Below are 26,018 nucleotides of genomic sequence, written 5' to 3'. Positions count from 1 at the left end.
TCGCAGGCTTCTCTCTAGTTGTGGCACGTGGGCTCAGTAATTGTGGCACGTGGGCTTAGTTGCCCCGTGGCATGTGGGATCTTAGCTCCCCAACCAGGGATCGAAGCCACGTCCCCTGCATTGGAAGGCAGATTCTTAAGCACTGGACCACCAGGGAAGTCCCCAAAATAAGGTCTACTTCTTTTAAAAAAAAAGGAGGAGTCCTTAAAATCATCATCTCATCATTTCTGTGGACTCTGAAGGTATTTTGCTGGTGTCCTTAAATAAATAATCCTATGTTCTGGAGGGTCTATTGATTTTAAGTGTAAGTTAAAAATTTTGGATAATCATTTAAAGAACAGAAACAGTATGTAAACTAGTAGAAGGACAAACAGAATTATTGTGGGGAGAATTTAATCTAAAAGAAAACAAAAAGGAGGGGGAGAAAAAAGAAACCCAGAAAAACTGAATAGGTAGAACAAAAATAAGAAGACAGAAACCCAAATATATCAGCCATCACAATCCATGTAAATGGATTAAACTAAACAGTTCAAGGGCGAAGACTATCAGGTTGGTTTTTAAAATACCCAGCTATATTCTGTTTTCAAGAGAAATTCCTATAACATAAAAATGCAAAAAGAATAAAAGTGAAAGGTTAGAAAAAGATATACCAGAAAAATATCAACCAAAATAAAGCTGACTTAGCTATATTATTATCAGATCAAATAGTCTTAGGCAAAAAGCATTAATAGAGACAAAGAGCATATATCAGATTGTATTTTGCAAAGATGGCTGCAACAATACCCCATCCCACTGTGGTCTTCTATAATTTTGTCATTCATTCACAAAGTCTAAGTCCTCTTCCTTTGAATCTGGGCAGATTTGTGACTTGCTTGTAAGTCGCAGAATATACAAGAAGTGATAATATATGACTTCAAGTCAGAAAAGATAATGCACTGCCACCTTGCTCTTGGCAACACTTGAGAGCTGTTGTGTAAACAGTCCAACCACCCTGAGGCTGCTATCCTGGGTGGAAGCCTAAATTGGCCCAGGAAAATAACCCACATGATTACCTGAAGAAGCCCTGTGATTACCTGAAGAGACAGAAGCATGTCCAGCCAGCCCCCAGCTTCTCCAGCCCTCAGACTATTCCAGCTTTCATGATTTCAACAAGACTTATAGACAGAAACAGTCAACTGACCCCATCCCCAATTTCTATTTATTTATTTATTTTATGGCTGTGCCACACAGGGATCTTAGTTCCCTGACCAGGGATTGAACCTGTGCCCCCTGCAGTGGAAGCACAGGGTCCTAACCATTGGACTGCCAGGGAATTCCCCCATGCAGAATTTTTTTTTTTTTTTTGCGGTACACGGGCCTCTCACTGTTGTGGCTCACGGGCCTAGGCGTTCTGCGCCATGTGGGATCTTCCCAGACCGGGGCACGACCCCGTGTACCCTGCATCGGCAGGCGGACTCTCAACCACTGCGCCACCAGGGAAGCCCTAGAATTATGTTTTATTCAGCAGACTTGCTGAGGACTTAAGCCCAGGATACAGCCTCTCAGATAACTCTAAGGGACTGTTCTGAAGAGGTAAGGGAGGAGCCAGGATACATAGAGGAGTTTTTGCAAAAAAATAAACAAAAAACACACAAAGAAACAACAAACAAACGAAAAACAACAAAAAGCCCAGGTAGTTGGAACATCAAAAGATTACTGTTAATTAAAGAGAAAACAGACATCTCAAGTTAATGAATTTAGTGCTTTTCTATGTATGGGAAGATGCAAGAGTCTGGGCTCATTGAAATCATTCCTTTGATATGCACCTTAGCTATCTAGGGCTAGTATCCTGTTTTTCTCCATCTGAATCCCTTCAGGGTGTAATAGGGAATTCTATTACAAGTTAATCACTAAAGGGATGTTGCCTATAAGCTTGAATTATAATGACCCACCTCTGGGACCCCTGCGTCCCAGGTGATGAGCACTAAGCTAAACTCCCTTTGTTTAGCTCACATCCTGACCAGGCCCACCTGTGAATGACTACAGGAAGGAGGAAACTAACACATCTCCTCCTGAGGCTGACCGGAACCAGGAAATGTTTGACTTTACTCCCTCTCCTTTTAGTATAAATGAAGCCTGAATTCTAACTCAGGCAAGATGGTTCTTTGTGACATGAGTCCACCATCTTCTCGGTCTGCTGGCTTTCTGAATAAAGTCGCTATTCCTTGCCCCAACAACTCATCTCTCAATTTATTGGCCTGTCGTGCAGTGAGTAGTATGAGCTTGGACTTCGTAGCAAGGATGCCCAGTGAGGCTGCTGCAGTGGCTGATGGCCTGATGGCAGGAACATCCTTTTTTATTTACTGATACAGCAGGTGACTTTTTTTTTGTCCACAGAGAGTTGAAAAATAGGCAAAACTAAGGTATGATGTGGGAATTTGATTAGTGATTCTCTTTGAGGGATAGGAACTGGAAGGGGGCACTGCAGGGAGGGCTCCTGGGCGCTGGTCATGTTCTGTTTCCTGAGCTGGGTACTGCTTATATGGGTGTATTTGGTTTGTGAAAAATCAAGCTATAAATCTATGACTGGTTGTGTTAGTCCTGGTCCTCCAAGAGCAGATGCCAAGATGGTATTAGATGTGCATAGGATTGATCGGGGAAAATTCTATGAGTATAAAGGGAAAGGGAACCAGAGGAAGCCAGTGGACCTGTCAGACTATGGTGCAGGTCTGACCCCTGTGAAGGAGAGAGGGAAGGAAGGAAATAGGTAAGGGAGGTCTGAGACTGCTGTAGAGATTTTTTTTTTTTAATAGATCTTTACTGGAGTATAATTGCTTCACAATACTGTGTTACTTTCTGTTGTACAACAAAATGAATCAGCCATATGCATACATATATCCCCACATCCCCTCCCTCTTGAGCCTCCCTCACACCCTCCCTATCCCAGCTCTCTAGGTCATCGCAAATCACCAAGCCGATCTCCCTGTGCTATGTTGCTGCTTCCCACTAGCTATTTTACATTCGGTAGTGTATATATGTCGATGCTACTCTCACTTCACCCCAGCTTCGCCCTCCCACCCCATGTCCTCAAGTTCATTCTCTATGCCTACCTCTTTATTCCTGCCCTGCAAATAGGTTCATCAGTACCATTTTTTCTGTTTTTGTTTTTAGATTCCACATATATGCGTTAGCATACGGTGTTTGTTTTTCTCTTTCTGACTTGCTTCACTCTGTATGACAGACTCTAGGTCCATCCACCTCACTACAAGTAACTCAATTTTGTTTCTTTTTACGGCGAGTAATATTCCACTGTATATATGTGCCACATCTTCTTTATCCATTCATCTGTTGATGGACATTTAGGTTGGTTCCATGTCCTGGTTATTGTAAATAGTGCTGCAATGAACATTGTGGTACGTGTCTTTTTGTTTTTTGAATTTTTGAATTTATTTTTTATACAGAAGGTTCTTATTACTTATCTATTTTATACATATTAGTGTATATATGTCAATCTCCCAATTCATCACACCACCACCACCACCCCTGCCACTTCCCCCCTTGGTGTCCATACGTTTGTTCTCAACATCTGTGTCTCTATTTCTGCCCTGCAAACAGGTTCATCTGTACCATTTTTCTAGGTTCCACATATATGCGTTAATGTACGATATTTGCTTTCTATTTCTGACTTACTTCACTGTATGACAGTCTCTAGATCCATCCACATCTCTACAAATGACCCAATTTCGTTCCTTTTTATGGCTGAGTAATATTCCATTGTATATATGTACCACATCTTCTTTATCCATTCGTCTGTTGATGGGCATTTAGGTTGCTTCCATGTCCTGGCTATTGTAAATAGTGCTGCATGAACATTGGGGTGCATGTGTCTTTTTGTTGTTGTTGTTGTGGTACGCGGGCCTCTCACTGTTGTGGCCTCTCCCGCTGTGGAGCACAGGCTCCAGACGCACAGGCTCAGCGGCCATGGCTCACAGGCCCAGCCGCTCCGCATCATGTGGGATCTTCCCAGACCGGGGCACGAACCCCTGTCCCCTGCATCAGCAGGTGGACTCTCAACCACTGCGCCACCAGGGAAGCCCACATGTGTCTTTTTGAATTATGGTTTTCTCTGGGTATATGCCCAGTAGTGGGATTGCTGGGTCATATGGTAGTTCTATTTCTAGTTTTTTAAGGAAACTCCATACTGTTCTCCACAGTGGCTGTATCAATTTACATTCCCACCAACAGTGCAGGAGGGTTCCCTTTTCACCACACCCTTTCCGGCATTTATTGTTTCTAGATTTTTTTTGTTTTTGAATTTTCTTGTATTTATTTTTTATATAGCAGGTTCTTATTAGTTATGTTTCTAGGTTTTTTGATAATGGCCATTCTGAACGGTGTAGGGTGATACCTCATTGTAGTTTTGATTTGCATTTCTCTAATAATTAATGCTGTAGAGATTTAAGAAACTTTCAGCAAGGCCTACGGCAAGCCCTGGGATCAAAGTTACTGTAGTGGGGCTTCCCTGGCAGCTCAGTGGTTAAGAATCTGCCTGCCAATGCAGAGGACATGCGTTCGAGCCCTGGTCTGGGAAGATCCCACATGCCGCGGAGCAACTAAGCCCGTGCACCACAACTACTGAGCCTGCGGTCTAGAGCCTGCGAGCCACAACTACTGAGCCCACGTGCCTAGAGCCTGTGCGCTGCAACAAGAGAAGCCACCCAATGAGAAGCCTGCACACCACAACGAAGAGTAGCCCCTGCTCACCGCAACTACAGAAAAGCCCGAGCGCAGCAACAAAGACCCAATGCAGCCAAAAATAAAAATAAATAAAAAAAAAAAAAGTTACTGTAGTGTAAGTGCCTGACAGTAAGCTTTTTTTTTTTTTAATTTTAAGTGCCTGACATTAAGCTTTCGATTGCTGAGGCATTCATTTCAAAGACACGCACCTCAAACATTTTGCGGGACACAGTTACTAGTTAAACAAATAGATAAGGAGACAGGCTGCCCCCACCCATGACGTCCCTCCCCCACCTTTTTCTTTTACCCCAGCGGCTTGTGAGATCTTAGTTCCCTGACCAGGGATTGAACCTGCCTCTTGGGCAGTGAAAGTGCAGAGTCCTAACTGCTAGACCTCCAGGGAATTCCCCAAAATTCCCCTTTTAGAAAGTCCTGGGTAACCTACATAACTGACTGCTTGAGTGACCCCACTTTTCCCTTCCTGTGTCCTAATTCTGGCTCTTCTGTTTTAAATTTGCCAATAAAGAGTGAACCTGTGAAACCCTAGGCACCTCATCCTCAACCCCAATAAAGGCAAAACCCCAGGTGCATGCTCTCTCTCTACCTGTGACCTTGCTGTGTGGCCCCAGACGTGCCAGGTACCCTCCAGGACTTGTAATAAACCTTTTCTTTTCCCCCCAAAGTTCCCTAATGGTTGTTGCTGAGGTGTATCTTGCAATCACAGTGAGAACCACAAGGACTAGTGCATCCATGACGCTGGCTCCAGTTGGGGAAATGTCTGGGGTGCGGGGGGCTCCCACTGGTAGTACAGGCCCCCCAGGCACTCCTAGCCAATAGCATCACTATCTATAATAGGCTGAGACTGCCATAAAACAGTGACCCAGCAGAGGAGTTCTGTGACTCCAAGGACCAGGCCTCCCTTAGTATTCTTGCTGTGCTCAGTCATTGGCTGGGAGCCCATAGGAAGCACAGCCTTTGCACTAGCACTCGATGGGTTTCAGAGCACAGCTGGGGCGATTGGGCAATTGTGCTCCCCACAGTAGGAGGCCTGAGAGACATGTTTTGAAGCCACTACAGTCTACCCCTTGCACCACATACCTTTACTTCTCCACACAGGTTCAGGGATAGTTCCATGGGCCTCGCTTCCTGAGTGGAACCTAAGAAAAGGGATGCTACTAGAATAAACCATAACCTCCATTGCTTTGGTTGATCCGTGACTCAGGGCTGCAGCTGGTATTCATCTTCTTCCACCATCCATCCTAAACTCACCTGAGTCTCAGCTCTTACCTCAGCAGGTCTTGATAGCATAATCCAAACTTTATTGCTGAGGGTCGTGAACCCTTGGTATGTTAACTCTTTTCATGCCAGGGGTAATTCATGTGTCCATTCTCAGTTGCAGTGGGCAATGGAGTGCCAGGAGGCTCCCAAGCAGCTCACCTGGGTTCTGCATGTGTTGTCCCATCCCCATTGTGTAGAGCAGTGTGACCTCTTCCAGTTGCTCAAGGTCAACTACTCCTGCCAGTACAGTGACTCTTCTTCAAACCTGCTGGTCCCTGTGCACAAGGTCAAAGTACTCATGTGGTAGCCACAACTTATAATTCAATGGAACCCTTTCTGTGTCCCCTGGGAAAAGCAAGTCCTCTTTGAGGATCAGGGTCTCCAACATTGCAGAGCTCAGTTACAGGAATGGGAAGCACAATATTCTCCCAGTGAGTCATCGGGAGTAAGCGGGTTGGCTTATCACAGAGTATTTCCTCCAAGCTGGTACCTCAGCTATGCTTGTAGAAGGCTGTTCCAGCATTCTGTGATGCTGGATGTCTCTGGATGGTGCAGTAGGTGGTATATCCATGGGATCCCAAGGCCATGGGCCTACTCCTACACCTCCCTGCATGTAAAACAGGTCCCTGGTTGAAGGCTATGATACGTGGGATTCCATGCTTGTAGATCAGGCATTCCATAGGCTGCTGAATAGTGGCTCTGGCTGAGTCTGCAGGCAGACAAGGCAGACCCTTGCCCAGATTAGGTATCTCTCTCTGAGGACAAACTGATGACATTTCCAGGACAGAAAGGCCCACTGTAGCTGAATTATCAAGTGGCCAGTTGGTCTCCTCAAGGAATAGTGGCATATTGGAAGCTCAGTGTTTTCTCTATTTCTCTCATCCAGCCATATGCCTCTACCTCAGATCTCCTTATCTCTACATTCTAGTCCTTTTCCTTCCAGATCCCCTTCCAGACAGCCAGACCACTGACCACTGCTCAGGAACCTATCTGTATTTTCCACTTAGGTCACTTTTCCTTCCATAAAAAGCGGATGACTGCTTGCAGCTCCACCTATTGGGAAGATTTTCCATCTCCACTGTCTTTCAAGACCAACTCTGAAAGTGGCTGCTATGTAGCTGTGGTCTATTTTTGCTTTGCACCTGTGCACTGAGCCAAACTGTCCAGAAACCAAGCTTGAGTCTTTTCCTCCTCGTTTTCAGCTAGTCATATGGGACCTCCATACAGGCTTAGGGGCAAACAGGGAAGGGATTTTGGAGCAACTGTTGTGTGCAATAGGGGTCCTAGGCTACTCGCTCATGCAGCTTACTTGTGTCCTCTGGTCCCAGGAGGGCTTGATTATATTTACAATGACCTCTGCTGGGCCCATTTACTTTTATTCCTCACTGGGTCCAAAATAACCCAACTCATAATTGGAAGTTCTGAACTTGGTCACTTGATGACCAATGGCCAACTGTTTTATACCAGGGCTCAGTAACAAGCCAGCAGGTATTTCTTCAATGGTGTACACTTCTCTGCAGTAGGTGGCATGACCTTGCCCAAGAATTCCAGAGTTCTGCATTGTGATTCTCCCACTGGGGCTTGCCATAAGCTCTATACTGAATCTTTCCCTCCGCTGACTCCACCAACACCATAGGGTCTGCTGGATCCGATGGTCCAAGTGGGGCACGGTTTGCTCTGCAGCCAGGACCTGCTTCAGAGCCCTCTCTACATGTCCTGTCTGATCAGCATGATATCAGTGTAACAGATCAGTGTCACATCTGTGGGCTGTTCCAATGATCCAGATCTCTTCAGACTAGTATTATAACAGAGGGCAGGAGAGTTAACATAGCCCCAACGTAAAACTAAATGAATATTATTGTCAGTTCCATGAGAATGAGAAGTGTTTCTGATCCTCTTTATTTTTTGGCCACACCACGCAGCATGTGGGGTCTTAGTTACCAGACCAGGGATCGAACCCAGGCCCCCTGCATTGGAAGCGTGGAGTCTTAACCACTGGACCGCCAGGGAAGTCCTGATCCTCTTTTCTAAGTGGAATGTAAAAGAATGAACTTGCTAAATCAATGGAAACAAACCATATACCTCAAGCCTTATTAATCTGCTCTAGCAATGAAACAATTTCAAGCGCATCAATTGTGATCAGGGCTATCACTTGCTTGAGTTCACAGTAATCTATAGTCATTCTCCAGAATCAATCCAGTTTCTACAGGTACCAGACTGATGAATTAAACAGAGATGTGATAGAGACCACCACCTCTGCACCTTTTATAACTTTCATGGTGGCACCAATCTTTGCCATCCTTCCTTCTCTCCTGCCCCACTTCTGGAACACTCCTTGGTCTTCTGCTGGGAGCACCACATGACCCTGGTTTTCCTCACACCTCTCTGGCAAGTTCATTCAATGTTCTGCCAGCTCACCTTCCCCTAGCTGGTTTTCATTTCATTTCATTTTTCACTGTTTGTAGAATCACTCGGTTTTTACTTTACTTTAGCTTTAATTGAAAGTACATAATAAAATGCACATTGTTCAAAACAAGCACTAGCCAGTGTTTAATGTCTGTATTTACCTTTAAAGGGTGAGTTCTATCACTACAACTTTGGGTCAGGTCACATTCACAGGGCCTCAATTTAAAAATTTTGAGGCAGGGGCTTCCCTGGTGGCGCAGTGGTTGAGAGTCCGCCTGCCAATGCAGGGGACACGGGTTCGTGCCCGGGTCAGGGAAGATCCCACGTGCCACGGAGCAGCTAGGCCCGTGAGCCATGGCTGCTAAGCCTGCGCGTCTGCAGCCTGTGCTCAGCAATAGGAGAGGCCACATATGTGAGAGGCCCGCGTACCAAAAAAAAAAAATGAGGCAAACTTGTGACTTCCCTGGTGGTCCAGTGGTAAAAAGTCCACCCTACAATGCAGGGGACACAGGTTCGATCCCTGGTCAGGGAACTAAGATCCCACACGCTGAGGGGCAACTAAGCCAGTGCGCCACAACTACGGAGCTCTCGCGCCTCATCTAGAGCCCAAGTACCGCAAACTACAGAGCCTACACGCTCTGGAACCAGAGCGCCACAACTAGAGAGAGAAAAACCCTCATGCCGGAACTAGCGAGAAGCCCACGCACCACGACCGGGAGCCTGTGAGCTACAACGAAAGATCCCCCATGCCTCAGTGAAGATCCCATGTGCCGCAGCAGTCAAAAATAACTTAAATAATAAATAAATAAATAAAAATTTGAGGCAATCTCCAAATGGACTTTAGAGGCCTGAAAGAAGAAAACACCAAATTTTACAAATTGTACCTGCTTCCCAGACCACACCACTTGGTGTGAATATTTGTATAAATTTGTAATTATTCTTTGAGGAACACACTACGAAATTTGTGTATACATATTAAAAGCTCAAAACGTCTTAAATGTTTATTTTAAATATACCACGAGTTCTGTAATTCTGCTTGGTCTTTCGTCATTTTTCAACCCTCCGCTAAGGCTCAGAAAATATAAGTGGCCTCTCGAGTCTCTCCACCCCTGTGAAGAAAAAAGTCTGCTTTTGCTCTGTTTATCCCGGTAACAGCGAATGGACAAAAGCAAAAGCTAATAGCCACCGGCGAAGCGCTCCCAGCTTCACTTACCGCCGAGGCGGCCTCTCAAGGGAGACTCGTACTCCCTCACCTCGGAGTGCTTCTCCCCTCTGCATCCCAGAAGGCGCTGCGTCACCTCTAAGTCTTCCGCCCCCTTCCATCCCAACAGGCAACGGGGCTTATAACGTCCAGCGCTCGTCATCAGGATGATTATAGAAATGCCTGAATACACGCCCATGCTTAAACATTAAAAATGTCTGTAACAGGCTCACCGATGAGAAAGAGCCCAAAAGATATGTCTTAGCGATTTTTTTTTCAGAGGATTTAGTTTTAATCTCTGGGATAAAAATTCCATCTTTCAGTAGACTCGCTCAGGCACCTCCTTGGACAGCACGCGCAGGCCGGCGGCGTGGGGGCCTCGGGGCCCTAGGCAGGGCAAGTGCGAGAGGAACTGGTGGTGTCTACGCGGTGCTTGTAGATCCTTCTGCGTGGAGCCATGGGAGGCCTGGAGAAGAAGAAGGTGATGGGCGAGAGGCCGGGGCGGGTCTGGGGCAGGGGGGACGGGGGTGCCTCAGGGGATAGGAGACGGGAGCGATGGGGCCCGGGGACTGCGCCTTTCTCCGGCCTTGGATCCTCGTGGGTGCAGAAGCGGCTGGGATCAACGCGACAGGAGACAGCAGGCAGAAGGGGTTCGAGGATGGGCGAGGACGGCAGTACTTGTTCTGTAAAATAGGGGAAAGAATCCTGGAGTAGAGCTGTGAAAGAGCGTTGAGATTACCAAGCAAAGCTGCACCCCAAAACAGGCCGAGCCGGAGGATAACTTTACTGAAAGTGATGAACATTACGTAGAGCTCACCATTATTTCGAGCTCGTCATCTCTAAAACTTGTGACTCCCTTTTCTGCTGAATCAGGCCTTGTCCTGGACATTGGGGATGGGAGACATAAACAACTAGTTGTGATCCCTGCATTCGTGGAGCTCACTTTCTAGTGGGGAAGTTGGACACTAAAGTAAATAACGAAATAAAACGATCACAAACAAGCCTGGCAGCGGAAACTAAGTGCCAAGGCCTTCGGGTGGAAAAGGCTGGCTGTGTGCAAGAAATTAAAGGATATCAGCTTGGCTGGGGTATAGTAAACCAAGAGAAGAGTGGCATCTGGTGAAGTTGCGGTTGGACAGGGACCAGGTCATGCAAGGCCTGTCAGGCACAGTGAGACTGATTTTATTCAAAAAGCAGTAAGAATCAACTGAAGGGAGAGTAATATCCGTTTTTCAAGGAGTTGTTTTTGTTGCTGTATGGAGAATCACCTTGATGGCATGAAGAGATTAGAGAGGGGATGGGGATGAGGATGAGGAAGATGTAGTTGCCTCGATTGTCTCTGTCAGCTGGAAAGTTCCTGCTGCCAATCTGTTTTTAATCCAGCTATTGAGCTAAGTGCTAGTGATTGGAACTACAAAGATATAACATTGAAAACCTGACTTTGAGGTACAGGTGCAGATATGTAAACAAATCATGACGGTTTTTGTCGTTGTTGTTTGTTTGTTTTGTTTTGGCCACGCCCAGCGTCTTGCGGGATGGAACCCGGGCCCCATGCAATGGAAGCTCGGAGTCCTAACCACTGGACCACCAGGGAAGTCCCAACAAATCATGACAGTTTTTAAAGCAGGGTTTCACAACTGTTTTGACATTTTGAGCCAGATAACTGTTGTGGGGAGGGTTGTCCTGTGTGTTGTGGGATGTTTAGCAGCATTCCTGGCCTCTTACCCCCTAGGTGCCAATAGCGTCTAACAGCCCAAAATGCTGAATACACCGCCATACACCCAGGGAGTAAAGTCACCCCAGTTGACTTTAATTATCCCTTTAATGTTTGAAAGAATAAGAATGGTGACAGTGTAGGGCAATAGAAAACAATTTTAATGAAAGAATGAAAGCAACTTCCCTAAGGCAGTCTGAAAGTCATCTTTGTACCCTCAGAACTTGGCGCGGGCCTGATCCCCAGTAGACAATAAACGTCTAAAGGGAAGAATGAATGATGGGCATGTTTCGTGACTGTGGGATTATTCATAAACATACCCCTCAGAAGGCTACAGGTTTGTCCCTTTAGAGCTGGACCTGGCCATTGAGGCCTATGCTGTCTTAATCCAGAGGAAGACCTCGTTTGGGAAGGACGTGCTTGGTTAGCATTGCAGGGAGCTGGTACAGTGCACTGCTGCTCTATCAGGGATACAGACGTGTGAGTGTGAGGCAGCGTCTTAGCACCACAGATGTCCAGATGGTTGCACAACACAACATGCCCTTTGGGTGCCGGTAGAGACCAGGCCTTTTGTCTTTATTACCTCCTAGCATCTAGCTAAACACTTGGAACATAGTAGAGGTCTTGTGATTGTCTGTTGAATGAATGAGGAAGGAGAGAGGCTGTGTGGCTTAGAGTGTGCATTTTCAACTGGATGGTGTCATCCCGAAGGGAACAGAAATTGGTTGGGGGACATCTTAGACATTACAATGATGTGTAGCCTCAGAAGGACCACATTACAGAAACATCTACAGTGTACCTGTGGTATTAACATTTTATGGGGCTGTGAGAGAGGGTGATTTTAGGGGAGAAAAGGTCTAAAAAGGCCTCTGGTGGTGGAGGGGTGGTTATAATGAAAAAGAAGTTGAGAACACTGGCTTAGTGGATGAGACACTCAGGTTCTGGACTTGGACCTAGGTCTGAATCCAGCCCCAGCTCTTAAAAAGCTATGTGACCTGGGCAGATTATTTTACTTAGCCTGTTTTCCTCCCTTGTGAAATGAGAATTTTAATGGCACCCACCTCACAGTGTTGTGGGGATTAAATGAATAATGTGTGCAAATCAGTAATCATAATGGTCAGTACTTACAGCCACTACTAAGTGCTTGGCATAGCACCTGATCCACAGCAACCTCATGGTCCTGCATCGTGCAGATGTATGTGTCCTCCTCTGTGCTGACAACTGCAGGGACAGTGCAGGAGCGCTCCGTCCCCACAGCCTCTTGGCCATTTATCCAGAGTGATAGTCACCTCTTGCATGAGCAATGTCCAGAGGTTGCTCTCCGTCATTGTAATCATTGCTAATGGAGAATTGATTTTATCCTCCCCAAGTATGAACGAGGCTCTGCTACCAACTACATCACCCGAAACAAAGCCCGGAAGAAGCTGCAGCTGAGCCTGGCCGACTTCAGGTGAGGTTGGAGAGGAGAGGGGGACTTCGGGTGCCTGGCCAGTGAAAACTCAGCCACATCCCTCTCTTAACTGCACTGCTGCAAACTCTGTCTGGGATTCTGCTATTCCTTTTCTTTCTTACCTGGCTTTGCTTTAGTGAGCTGTGCTTTGCCAGGTGTGGTCCACGGGGAAGCTGGAGAACTGGGTCATGTCACCCTGAGTCATCAAAATGGGCCCACTGGTGCAATGCACTGCTGCTCTCTTATCTGGGTCTTTGTCACCCATCCTCTCCCTTCTGGCAGTAGTGACCCCTGATCCTGCAGCTTGTGGTTCTCAGCTCCTTGGAGAGTCCAGTCCAGACTCTTCCACAGCCTGCGTCCTGCTGCCTGGCTCACTTTTCATCTTCCAAACGCACCCAGCACTTCCCACTCTTACAGCCGCTGTCCTTCTTAAGATTCTTTTCCCTCTGCCCTTTATAGGCAGACCTTGGAGATGTTGTGGATTCAGTTTCACACCATTGCAATAAAATGAATATCACAATGAAGCGGTTTCCCAGTGCATATAAAAGTTACATTTACACTATACTGTAGTCTATTAAGTGTGCAGTAGTTTTATGTCTAAAAGAAATGAACATGCATTAATTTAAAATACTTCATTGCTAAAAAATGCTAATCATTATCTGAGCATTCAGTGAGTGGTAATCTTTTTGCTGGTGGAGGGTCTTGCCTCGATGTTGATGGCTGCCGACTGATAAAGGAGGTGGTTGCTGAAGGCTGGGCTGGCTGTGACAGTTTCTTTTCTTTTTTTTTTTTTTTGTGCTACGCAGGCCTCTCACTGTTGTGACCCCTCCCATTGCGGAGCACAGGCTCCAGATGCACAGGCTCAGCAGCCATGGCTCACGGGCCTAGCCACTCCACGGCACGTGGGATCTTCCTGGACCAGGGCTCGAACCCGTGTCCCCTGCATTGGCAGGTGGATTCTTAACCACTGCACCACCAGGGAAGCCCCTGACATTGTTTTTTGTAAACAGATGTGCTGTTATCCAGGCTTTGTTGTCCACTTATAGAGCACAGGCAGAGTAGATTTTAGCATAATTCTTAAGGGCCCCAGGATTTTCAGAATGGTGAATGAGCATTGGCTTCACCTTAAAGTCACCAGCTGTGTTATCCCATAACAAGAGAGTCAGCCTGTCCTTTGAAATTTTGAAGCCAGGCATTGACTTCTCTCTAGCTAGAAAAGTCCTAGAAGGCATCTTCTTCTAATATAAGGCTGTTTCATCAACATTGAAAATCTGTTGTTTAGTTAATTATCTTAGCTAGATCTGGATAACTTGCTGCAGCTTCTACATCAGCACTTGCTGCCTCACCTTGTACTTTCATGTCCTGGAGATGGCTTCTTTCCTTAAAGCTCATGAACCATCCTCTGCTAGCTTCAGACTTCATCCTGCAGCTTCCTTACTTCTGTCAGCCTTCATAGAATTGAAGAGAGTTAGAGTCTTGCTCTGGATTAAGCTTTGGCTTAAGGGAATGTTGTGGCTGGTTTGATCTTCTGTCCAGACCACTAAAACTTTATATCAACAATAAGGCTGTTTTGCTTTTTTATCGTTTATGTGTTCACGGGAATAGCTCTTTTAATTTCCTTCAAGGGCTTTTCCTTTGCATTCACAACTTGGCTGGCTGCAGTGCAAGAAACCTAGTTTTCGACCTGTCTTGGCTTTCACCATGCCTTCCTCACTAAGCCTAATCATTTCTAGCTTTTGATTTAAAGTGAGAGATGTGGGACTCTTCCTTTCACTTGAACACTTAGAGGCCACTGTAGGGTTATTTGTTGACCTCATATCAATATTGTGTCCCAGGGAGTAGAGAGGCCTGAGTAGAGGGAGAGAGACTGGGGAATGGCAGATCGGGTGGAGCAGTCAGAACACACACAACATTTATTGATGAAGTTCACCATCTTGTCTGGGTGCTATTCATGGTGCCCCCAAAATGATTACAATAGCAACATCAAAGATCACTGATCACAGATCGCTATAACAAATATAATAATGATGAAATAGTTTGGAAATATTGAGAGAATTCCAAAAATGTGACACAGAGACATGAAGGTGAGCAAATGTTGGAAAAATGGCGCTGATAGACTTGCTCAATGCAGGGTTGCACAAACTTTCAATTTGTTTAAAAAAAAAAAAAGAAAATGCAATTACCTGCAAAGTGCAATAAAGTGAAATTCAATAAAATGAGGTATACCTCCGTGTGGCTGAAATGTTGATTTGTCAGCAAGGCCTTTCCTGACTCTCCTTGCTAAAAGAGGTACCTACCAGTTGGCCCCTGTCAGTATCCTGATTGTTTCCTTTCTGGTGCTTGGGACTGTCTGCACTATGTTTGTCGGGAACTTGTCACTGTCGGACTCCTGCACTAGAATGTGAGTTTTCCAAAGGGCAGGGCTCCTGTGTTCTCTGTTCACTGCAGTTTTCCAGGCCCAGCGTGCCCAGTGCTCAGCACGTTTGCTGATAGAAGGAGTGGCCTTTGTCTTCCAGGCGGCTGTGCATCCTGAAGGGCATTTATCCCCATGAACCCAAACACAAGAAGAAGGTCAACAAGGGCTCCACGGCAGCCCGAACCTTTTACCTTATCAAAGACATCAGATTCCTCCTCCATGAACCCATTGTCAACAAGTTCCGGGAGTACAAGGTGAGGCCTGGGCTCTAGGGACTGGGTGGGGCCCTTCCCAGCTCTATGCAGACCCACTAACACTGACCTTGGGCAAATTGTTTGATCTATCTGAGCAAGGCTGTACATAGGGTGAGGTAATTCTACCTCAAAAGGGTGTCGGGGGGATTGACTGAGATCTTAGGTGTGGAAATCATTTACATAGAACCTGACCAATGATTAATGCGTTACCTGTCATACTTTTCCCCTGGTTCTTTTGGAGAAGGGTAAATGTATTGCCTCTGAGGCAAAGATTGTGGTCTTTCAGGGGCTCTCTGGTGTGTTTTCTGCCCAAATAAACCACTCCTATTCAGGTTCTTTCTGGAATTGTTCCCAGGAGACCAAGCTTTTCATTCCTCAAATAGAAACGATTAAATGCTTAAATACTGCAGGGAAAGAAGAAACTTAATTATACCAAATGCAAATAATTGAAAGTAGACTGCTGTTACTGTAGCCTTTGCCAAGCAGCAGGGCCAGGCTGTGGGGTACAGCTGCTGGCAGCCCTCTCGCCAGAGCTGGCCGAGGTGGGTGGCTGGACCTGTCCTGCTGCTGGGTTTTCCAGACACCTCAGCTCATTGCACTGGAACTGGGCCCCTTGTGGGACTGGCTGTCTCAGAGCTGCTGTTTACAGTCTCAGCGCAGGTGGCCTCTGACCCTCTGAAGAAGTGCTTGGGGGAGGCAGTTGGTCAGTTTAGAGGACTTTCTGGGGCCACCATTGGCCTCAACTACGTTTTCTCGTGTGGCCCAGCCACACACGTAGGCCCAAGGCTCGTTTCACACACATGCGGACTGGTGTTTCTGGCCCAGCCTCCTGGCCCTGGTCTGTCTCACTTCTCAGTTGGAAAATAGGGCTGAAAACGTTATACTTTCACGTAAACATGCGGAGTCAGCCCGTCTGAATGCTTATCCCTGTTCATCTGTCAGCGGGATGCAGTGGGGTGGCTCTGTCGTCAGTCTGGGTCAGGTTCGCTGCTCCGTGGAGGCGGCTGTTGTGCAAACCCCGGGCTGAGGGGGCAGATCGTGCCGGCAGACAGCCGTGGTCAGAGAGCCCTCCTGCCCCGAGCATCCCTCCTCCACGGAAGGGGTGTACGGGAGCCGTTGGCCCCACATCAGCGGTCTCCTCCTCTCTCCCAGGTGTTCGTCCGGAAGCTGCGGAAGGCCTATGGGAAGAGTGAGTGGAACACGGTGGAGCGGCTGAAGGACAACAAGCCCAACTACAAGCTCGACCACATCGTCAAGGAGCGGTGAGCCGGGGGTTCTGACCTGGTGCTGGGGGTACGGTGGGGAACGGGGCCGAGACCCTGCTCACAGAGCTGGCGTCCTGTTGGAGGAGACAGCCCAGAAAACAAACTGGCAAGTTGTTCTAATGGTTGCAAGTCCACACGAGTGCCACGAGGGATGCTCTCCAGGAAGGGAGCTGGAGGACGCACGTTAGTTACAGGCTTGTCAAAGGAGGTCTCTCGGGGGAGACAGTTGAGCCAGCCAGGGGAGGCATGGTTCAGGCAGAGCAAACAGCATGTGCAAATGCCCTGTGGTGAGAGAGAGCCAGAGTCCTGGGGGTATGCGTGGGGTGCATGGTCAGTCCTGGAAGCCGTGACTGGACACCTCTGATCTCAACTGTTTCTTGCCCATCCTTCTCAGCAGTTCCCGTCATTCGTTGACTAAATCAGTGGGGACACTTGGCAATGTCTGGAGGCACTTCTGCTTCTCCTGACTTGGATGGCAGGGGGTCTACTAGTATTTAATTAGTAGAGGCCAGGGATGCTGCTCAGCACCCTGTAGTGCACAGGACAGCCCCCACGACACGGGACAACCTGGCCCACAATGTCAGTGGTGGTAAGGTGCAGAAACTCTGGGCTAACTGAATGTCTGCCTTCTCTTGGTGGCTGTTGGCCCTGGGAACACTTAGCTCCAGGCTGGATGACTTTGCTTCGTTGAGTCGGGCCAGCCATGGGCTAGCAGGGCAACAGCCTTGGCCTGGGAGCTCAACAGCAGGTGTTCTCACCCCAGCCCGTGGCCACGAGCTGGGCAGTCCGCGAACTGCTCCTGCTCCGAGCAGGTCCTCCTCTAACAGAGAGACGACGCGTGTGACACAGCTGTCCTATGGAACAAATGGAAAAAAAATGCGCAAGAAAAAAGCAAGTGTCTGGATTCATGTGCACGCTAGATGGCAGTATGGTGGCGTTCCCATTCTGCGTCACCTCCTTCTCCTCAGCCCTTGCTTAAGAAAGAATGGCCAGTGCTGTTTCTAGGAAAGGCCCGGGTTGTTGGGTTTGTCTGTGAGGTGCAGAGCGAGGAAACTTCGAGGCACAAGAGGGGGCTGATTGAGTCTTTGGCCTCTGAACCAGGAAACCAAGTGCCTCTCTTGTTCTGAGAGGTCCCTGCGGACCTTTCTTCTGTTTTGCTCTGTGTCTGAAGACCTGGCTGGCCCCTCCTGACTCAGATTTCTCTGACCTCAGAGCCAAGTGGGCACATCCTGGTTCCGTGGTTTCTCCGGAAGCTGTGGGGAGGTTGGCGCTGGCAGGCCCCAGGGCGTTGCCCAGCTCCCTGTTCAGGAGGTGGCAGTGGCAGGGCCTGGGGTGGGGCAACGAGATCGGGGGCCCCTCAGAGCCCAGGCTGAGCGACCCTGTGAGCGCCACCCTCCTGGCCACGCAGGTACCCCACGTTCATAGATGCCCTGCGGGACCTGGACGACGCCCTCTCCATGTGCTTCCTCTTCTCCACCTTCCCACGGACCGGCAAGTGCCACGTGCACACCATCCAGCTGTGCCACCGGCTGGCCGTGGAATTCATGCACTACGTCATCGCCGCCCGTGCCCTGCGCAAGGTGAGCCCCGGGGCCACCCACTGGGGCCCAGCCCCCCGCCCCGCACCCCCATGTCCTCACCACGCTGTCCCCTCTCCACCGCAGGTCTTCCTGTCCATCAAAGGCATTTACTACCAGGCCGAGGTGCTGGGCCAGCCCATCGTGTGGATCACGCCCTACACCTTCTCCCACGATGTGAGTGCCCACAGGGAAGGGTTGTGCAGGGACCGTTGCTCCCTCTCTGCTTCCTAGACAGAGATAATGGTATGGGTGAAGGGGGACTCTTCCTGTCCTGCAGAACCAGCTGGGTTCCTGAGTGCCGGCCAGGGTGGTTGGGGGGGTGTGGTACAGAATTGTAACAAGAGCCCGAGCCAGCCTGACTCCAGTACCTTCTAGCTGGTTGACCTTGGACGTGCTCCTTTACCTCTCTGTGCCCAGTTAATAACGTGCTTCCACCTTCTAAGCCTTGTTGTGAGGATTTGAGGGAAAAAACCTTTAAAAGTGACTGGTGCTTGGCCCTCGGGGGTTGCAGAACCAACAGTGAGCGGCCACCGGGGCCGAGCACTGCCTGTATACACGGCCCTGCCCTCCAACCTGCTGGGTGCTCACCCCGCTCTGCCACCCCCACTCCTGTGCCCCACCCAGAACTGGGGACTGGGTGAGATTGGGGAGGATGAGCACAAGAGGAGTACTACTTATTACTGGCACTATTTCTTACTCATCTTCCTTTTTAAGACTGTGAGAATTTTTGGCAGGATCCGTTGAGAGAAATCTTGGTTTGGCCTCCATATGGGGGTTGTTAGCCTCTAGTCTCCCACAGGGTCTCAGGCTTGGCGCCTGACTTATCCTGCTGTGGACCTGCATTTGGCCTTGCTTCCTGCTTGTGCCTTGAGTGAGAACTGGTGCCTTGCTTCCTGCTTGTGCCTTGAGTGAGAACTGGTGCCTTCAGTGGAGACTCAGCTGGATGGCAGGTTTGCTGGCCAGGCAGCGGGTGCTCCAGCATGAGCTGGTGGTCTGGGTCCCCTGGGCCACTGCTGATTACTCTGGGCTGGGGACCACAGGCCGGAACCCCCGCTGAGTGCAGAGCAGCAGTGACAATTGGTGGCAGCCTGTGGTCTTTGTGGGTGAGAGGTGCTCGGCCCTCAGCAGTCTCTGTGCCCACTCCCTGGGGGCAGGCGTGTGTGCAAGTCTGTGCTCTTCCTTCTTCCCCTCTCTGTCCTTCCTCTCCTCTGTCCTTCCTGCCTTCTCTGCCCTGCCTTCCCTCCTTCCTCTCCGCCCCTCCCTCTCCTTCCTTCTCTCTGATGTCCCACCCCCTCACTGCTCAGACTGGTCTTTGTCTGTACTGCCAGTGGTGAATAGGGCCCTGTAGAGGCCGGCCTCCACACAGCTGGCCCTGGAGGAACGGGGGAGGGCACGGGCCACCCCTTCCTCCTTCCTCTCTGGCCAGGTCACTGCCGCTGCTTCCTCTCAGCAAGAGGATGGGGGACCAGCCCTGGGTCATAGTTGGGGCACCTGTGCAGCCAGTGCTGGGCTCCTGGCAGCAGGACCCAGGCAGATAGCGGGGCCCAGGGGGCTGCTGTGCTGTGGGGCAGTCACTGCTCACGTGCTCCCAGGCACGTCGAAGGCCCTGGTGGATGCTCATGGAAGGACTGAGGTATCAGTGGGGGACAGGTGGGGCACCTCTTGGCCCCTTTACCCCCACAGCCCAGTCACTGCCTGTTGGCAGGATGTAGAAACAGCTCAGCGTCACAGGCACACAGGCACAGAAGGGATGCTGTGATCATTACTGATTTCATCATTGCTTGGCATATCCCTCTGTCCAGGTCTCAGAAGTTGGCCAGGCTGGCCTGGCCTCTCTGGTATGCCAGGCAGTGCTGCTCAAGGGTCGCGACACTTTGGTTTGGGTCTCAGATCCTTGCCCTGTTTTGTTTTATCAACTCCTCAAGGTTTAAGACGAGCCCTCCCGTGTCCTCCGCTTGCTCTGTGTTTTTGCCCCAAGCAGGCAGCATTTCTCAGGAGCTCCCTGGGGCTGCGCCAGGCAGCTGCCCAGCCTGTCCTGGGTCCTCGGGTTGTGCCTTTGTCTCCGGCTCGGGCCCAAGGCAGGGTTGCTGAATTCTGAGTATCTGTCCGAAGGCTCCTGCCAGGGCTCATAGGTGCTGAGTACCGCCCGCCCACTACCCCCACCCAGGCAGGTGGGCTGATCCAGGGCCACCTTTCCCAGCCAGGCCCCCAGGTGCTCATGGCTGGCCCCAGAAAAGATGGTAAATGGAAATTACGGGATGGCTAAGGGAGCAGGTGTGGGCGGCCTCTGCAAGAACAGAAGTCTGCCTTGCAGGGTGAAGGGGAGAGCTGGGGCAGGGAGTGGGGGCACCAGCCTGTCCCGGGAACCTCGTGACAAAGGCTTCCCTCTTCTCACTCCTAGCATCCCCTTTATGGCACGGGGATCTGGCACTGGCCTCCAGGACAAGCCTTGGGACCCTTGTCCAGAGCCTCACTGGTGCCCAGAATGCTCCTGGGTAGGGCCATGCCACACAGCCTCTTCTCCTGGGGCAGAGCTCCGAAGGCGGGGCCACCCTGGAGGAGCTCCTGGTCCTTGGGCACCCGGAGCCCCCACCCCACATGGGTTGTCAGTGCCGTCTTTGCACTGACACTGCTGATGCATCTCTGTGTCCCCAGCACCCAACAGACGTGGACTACAGGGTCATGGCCACCTTCACCGAGTTCTACACTACCCTGCTGGGGTTCGTCAACTTCCGCCTCTACCAGTCGCTTAACCTGCACTACCCTCCCAAGGTAGGCCCCAGCCCAGCCCAGCCCCTTCTCCTCACTGGGCAGAGGCCACGGCCTCTCTCCCCACGTGGAGGTGGGGGCTGGGGCAGCCTCTTCCTCTGACCTTCCCCTTGCCTCCCAGCTTGAGGGTCAGGCCCATGCAGAAGCGAAGGCCAGCGAGGACACCTATGCTTTGGACTCCGAGAGCTCTATGGAGGTGAGAGAGGCTTCCAGCGTTGGCCCTGCATCCCCCAGAAGGGTGGTTCCTGGCCTGGGGGTGGAGGCGGTCATGGCTAGATAGGTGGTCTCAGGGCTTAGCCTCAGAACTGAAACCCACTGATACCCGGCCAAGAACTGCCAGCGCTACCCCTCCCCACCCGCAAGCAGCATCCCTGAAACCCTGCTACTTTCCCACAGAAACTGGCCTCTCTCAGTGCCAGTCTGGCCCGTGTGGTGGTGCCTGCAGAGGAGGAGGAAGCTGAGGTGGATGAGTTTCCTGCTGATGGGGTGAGGACTGCGCTGCCCTCTGGAAGCGGGGGTTGGGGAGGCGGGCGGACTGAGGGGTTTAGAAGGAAGCTGGGGAGAGGTTCGTCTCCAGCCTCTGCTTCCAGTGGGGTGCAAGCAGGCCTGATAGTGTGAGCAGCCCCTTTTCTCAGCAGGAGATGGTGGCGCAGGAGGACTGCAGGAAGGAGCTGGAGGCTCAGGAAAAGCACAAGAAGCTCTTCGAGGGCCTGAAGTTCTTCCTGAACCGTGAGGTGCCCCGGGAGGCCCTGGCCTTTGTCATCAGGTGGGGAGCCTGACAGCACTGGCTCTGCCATACTGGGCTGGGTCCTGCCGTAGACAGCGCGGCCCTGGACGCCCATCGGTAACAATGGGCTGGCGTCAGTATCTGCTGCTTAGGGCTGTTGTGAGGATTCAACAAAATGGGTGTGGAAAACTCAGCACACCCCAAGCACGTGGAAAGCACCCATTAGAGGGCAGCTGGCATCACTTCCTCACCAGCTTAGGGCAGAAGGTCTCCCCTGGGCCAGCACTGGAGGCGTCGGCCGATTGGAAGGGGGGTTCCTGGGGTGGGGAGGGGACAGGTGTGTCCTAGGAGCGTGAGCTTGTGGGCCAGTGGGTTCCAGGGTGGGCACCTCATGCCTCAGTACCCTCATGGGCTCCCCCTGTGCCTGTAGGAGTTTTGGAGGGAACGTGTCCTGGGACAAATCTCTGTGCATTGGGGCCACATACGACGTCACAGACTCTGGCATCACCCACCAGATTGTCGACCGGCCTGGGCAACAGACCCCCGTCATCGGCAGGTAGGCCCCCAAGGCCCTCGTCTTCCTCCGCCTATTTGGGTTTCTGGGGGCGGAGGTCTGTCTCCAGGCCCCTGCAGATGCAGTGGGGTCTCGGGTGGCCCCACGGCTTTCTCTGCCCTCACCCTGCGCAGGTACTACGTGCAGCCCCAGTGGGTGTTTGACTCTGTGAACGCCCGGCTCCTCCTCCCTGTGGCAGACTACTTTCCCGGGGTGCAGCTGCCTCCACACCTCTCGCCCTTCGTGTCAGAGAAGGAAGGCGATTATGTGCCCCCTGAGAAGCTGAAGTTGCTGGCCCTGCAGCGGGGAGAGCACCCAGGTGAGTGAAAGGGAGCTGGGCAGGGCGGGGTGGGCAGGCTCCTCCAGGCTGGCCTCGGCTCCGGGGGCTTCACCTGGCTGTTTCCCTTCTTGGCTACAAAGGTGGCAAGCTCCAGAGAACAGGGCAGCAGGGGTACAAAGCCCTTTAAACTCTCATCGGAGTAATGTGGCTTAGGAGGAGGAAACGTTTGTGTCTTATAATCCAGTGTTACTTGATGTCCAGAGTGACTGAGCAGAATGGTCTGGAAGTTCCACGGGAGGCAGCAGAGCTGAGGGGTTGGGGGCGTGGAGTATGGTCTGGAAGTTCCACGGGAGGCAGCAGAGCTGAGGGGTTGGGGGCGTGGAGTTTGCTCTGAAGGCAGCTGGGCCTGTGGTGGAGGTGCCAGAGGGCCTGTGGTCGGGATGGCCCTGCTCTGCCTTTGGAACGTCTGTGCCAAAGAGGGTGGTGCCTGGCGCCAGTTCTCTCGCCACAAGGGGAAGAGCAGGCTCCCGGGTGTTCGTAATCCTTGGCTGTTTGTAGGAAATTTGAATGAATCTGAAGAGGAGGATGAGGAGGAAGATGATGAAGGTGATGGTGATGAAGAGGGAGGAAAAGAGGAGGAGGAAGAAGACAAGGAGGCTGGTTCGGAAAGGGAGGAAGAAGCCCGACTGACGGCCCCGGAGGAGCCGAGGATGGAGGGGAAGGTACCAGGGAGTTGATTGGGTTCTCGGCCTGGGAAGCAGCCCCACTGGCCACCCTGGTGCCAGAAGGATGGGAGCTAGGGGGCTGGAGGTAGAGGGTGGGGGTCAACCTGCATCCACAAGTGTCCCCACTGTGTCCCCAGAAGCCCAAGGTGATGGTGGGCACAGTGAAGCTGGAGGATAAGCAGCGGCTGGCCCAGGAGGAGGACAGTGAAGCCAAGCGCCTGGCCATCATGATGATGAAGAAGCGGGAGAAGTACCTTTACAACAAGATCATGTTTGGCAAGAGGCGCAAAATCCGCGAGGTGAGTCTCCCCGCTGCCTGAGGCTCCAGCTGGGGCCGCACAGCTGAGCTTCGAGGCCGGCTGGCTCTCCCGGGCAGTCTCTGGGCCCTTTTCTAGCATTTTTCTGACGTTGTCTGCCTGCCCTGGGCATCTTGGTGTCAGTCTCCTTCCTGCATCTGGTGGTTTCTGAGTCTGCTGGGATTGGGGGCCAGAGCTGCTGCAGCAGACTCGGGGCCTGCACTTCACAGAAGTGCATGAAGCTGGAGGGACTGTGGGAGGTTTTGGTTCAGCTTCTGTTTTGTTTCCTCTCATTCACAGAGCCACATATGCTCAATATAAAAGAAAAAAAATTTTAAGAGAGTTCTGTGCATACCAGAACTTTGTAATGGACGCAGAAGTGGCTCACAGTCTTGCCCTTGGGGTGATCTGTAGGAATAGCCCCCCAGGTTTCTTTCGTGCATATAATAACACAGATGTTATCTGGGGGGCATTGTGCTACACATGCAGGCAGAGCTGGTTTTATGGCACTTAGCTTTATTGCACTTCACAGATAACGAGTTTGTTACAGATGGAAGGTTTGTGGCAACTCTGTTGAACAAGTCTGTTTAGCACCATTTTTCCAGTATTTGCTCATTTCATGTCTCTGTGTCACCAGTGATGGTAATTCTCACAATATTTCTGACTTTTTCATTATTATTATATTTGTCATGGTGATTTGTGATCAATGTTCTTTGATGTTACTGTTGCAAAAAGACTATAATTCACTGAAGGCTCAGAACGATGGTTAGGTTTTTTTAGCAATAACGTATTTTTTATTAACGTATATGCACGGTGTTTTTAGACATAATGCTATTGCCACTTAACAGACAACAGCATAGCATAAACAGAACTTTTATATGCCCTGGGAAACCAAAAAATTCACGTGACTCCCTTTATTGCAGTATTCGCTTTATTGGGGCGGTGGGTGGAATCCAACCCACAATATCTCCGAGGTCTGCCTGTAGGTTGTTCTGCATGAACTGTCCGTGGCATCATACAGCGCATGGCCTGTTCCCTGCTGACAGGATTAGGTTGTCTCCCTTTTATAGTCATTCTCAGAGAACAGTCCTGAGCACCTCTCTTCCTACCTCCAAGTATCTCTGCAGGGTAAATTCTTAGGAGTGTAATTGCCAGGTTGAAAGGCCACCTGTTTTGGAATAGATAGTGCCACATGGCCCCGGGGAAGGACTGTTCCAGGTCGACCCCACCCTAGCAGCTCCTGGTGAAGGTTTGAATGGCCCCCAGCTTTCCCAGGTGAAGGGGGTCAGTGGGGCAGTTGCCTCCAGCCCTGGGAGCCTGCAATCCTCCTGACTTGCTGTGGGCCCATAACTTCACAGAGTCATAAAGGCAGGGGTGAAGGCACGGTTCCTCACCTGAGGCTCTTCAGAGGGGTTTGCTTTTTCCCCTTGGTAATTTGCCTGTTAGCTTTCCTGGAAGCTCTGCTTTTAAGGGGTGGCCTTGAGTGGCAGAAGGGGGAGTCCCCTTCCCCAGCATCCTCTCCCCATCACAGCTTAATCCTCCCCTTCTTCCTCACAGGCCAACAAACTGGTGGAGAAGCGGAAAGCCCACGATGAGGCTGTAAGGTCTGAGAAGAAGGCCAAGAAGGCAAGGCCGGAGTGAGTGGCAGCAGCCTCGCCATGGGTGAGGCCAGCTCCCGGAGGCTGGACTTGGCACAGGGACCCAGAGGGCCTGGGCTTGGTGACAGACCAGGGTCTTTTCTGTTTTCATCCTTCTCCTCCCTCTGCCGGCCCTGGCCTCCTCTCAAGATCTCTGGCTGGGCCCATGGACAGCCCCAGCCTTGCTCGGATGGAGCTCCCTGCTGGTGGCTGGGCAGAGGAGAGGCCTCTGCCTCTCCTTGACCCCGTGATGCTCCCGGGGGTCAAGCGACACAGGGGGCGGGACCCGACCAGCCCCTCACTGACTGTTCCCATTCACCCTGGCTTTCTGCATCCCCTCCCCCACACGTACGGTTGTACCCACGATTTTCCCAGTGCTCTGATGCGGGGTAGGGTGGGGAAGCATTTGTTATTAAATGGCTGGAGTTCTGCAGCCAGTTGAATTCTGTGTTCATGAGCCTTTCTGGGGTTGGAGAAGGGCCACCTAGTGCTCCAGGTTGGCCAGCCCTCAGTATTCTCTGAGAGGAGCCGGTCACTGCTCGGAGCTTTCTGGCTGCCTGTGGATCCCTTGGGGTCCAAAGGTGCCAGAAGGTAGGCGCACATTCCAGCCCAGAGACTTTTCCTCTGTGAACCTGCTTCCTCACGAGTAAGCTAAGCATAGAAATTCTGGAGCCTTCCTCCCAGGCATGTGTGAAGGGTTCAGTGATAATGTTTCAGAGAGTCACTAGTGTCAGGTGTCTGGTAGGTAAAG

At 50.7% G+C, this 26,018-nt stretch overlaps 2 protein-coding genes across 4 annotated transcripts in view; one reads left to right on the top strand and one right to left on the bottom strand.

The window, feature by feature from the left end:
- The window catches only part of TCN2 (transcobalamin 2), a 37,305-nt gene extending 27,607 nt beyond the window's left edge, over positions 1-9,698 (bottom strand). Inside the window, exon 1 of one of the 2 annotated variants that reach the window (XM_024767941.1) lies at positions 9,614-9,698. The gene's annotated coding sequence lies outside the window, so the exon portion shown is untranslated. The remainder of the gene's footprint in view (positions 1-9,613) is intronic. The other variant, XM_024767943.1, reaches the window with a different exon arrangement.
- Positions 9,699-9,979: 281 nt separating this feature from the next.
- Positions 9,980-25,715, top strand: PES1 (pescadillo ribosomal biogenesis factor 1). Of its 2 annotated transcripts, none has more exons than XM_024768010.1 (15): positions 9,980-10,082; positions 12,686-12,765; positions 15,282-15,435; positions 16,588-16,697; positions 18,109-18,280; positions 18,365-18,454; positions 20,936-21,052; positions 21,171-21,245; positions 21,446-21,535; positions 21,688-21,815; positions 22,207-22,332; positions 22,464-22,648; positions 23,168-23,331; positions 23,472-23,633; positions 25,188-25,715. In XM_024768010.1, the coding sequence occupies exons 1-15, from the start codon at positions 10,059-10,061 to the stop codon at positions 25,269-25,271; spliced, it is 1,761 nt and encodes a 586-aa protein (XP_024623778.1). In that variant the 5' UTR covers positions 9,980-10,058; the 3' UTR covers positions 25,272-25,715. The 2 variants fall into 2 exon arrangements, with proteins under 2 accessions (XP_024623778.1, XP_024623777.1); XM_024768009.1 differs by having other exon boundaries at positions 21,685-21,815.
- Positions 25,716-26,018: the final 303 nt, after the last annotated feature.

The sequence above is a fragment of the Neophocaena asiaeorientalis genome, unplaced genomic scaffold (assembly GCF_003031525.2).
Source record: "Neophocaena asiaeorientalis asiaeorientalis breed wild unplaced genomic scaffold, Neophocaena_asiaeorientalis_V1.1 scaffold828, whole genome shotgun sequence".
In the NCBI taxonomy this organism is placed as follows: Eukaryota; Metazoa; Chordata; class Mammalia; order Artiodactyla; family Phocoenidae; genus Neophocaena; species Neophocaena asiaeorientalis.
The sequence above is the reverse complement of the archived record's forward strand: the minus strand, read 5'-3'. Positions and strand labels throughout refer to the sequence as shown.

Bases quoted from the DNA above. Each gene is read 5' to 3' on its own strand.
- PES1 (XM_024768009.1), top strand. From the start codon at position 10,059: ATGGGAGGCCTGGAGAAGAAGAAG. The intron at 21,536-21,684 runs GTGAGGACTGCG...CCCTTTTCTCAG, and splicing joins ATGAGTTTCCTGCTGATGGG to CAGGAGATGGTGGCGCAGGA. The intron at 23,332-23,471 runs GTACCAGGGAGT...CTGTGTCCCCAG, and splicing joins AGCCGAGGATGGAGGGGAAG to AAGCCCAAGGTGATGGTGGG.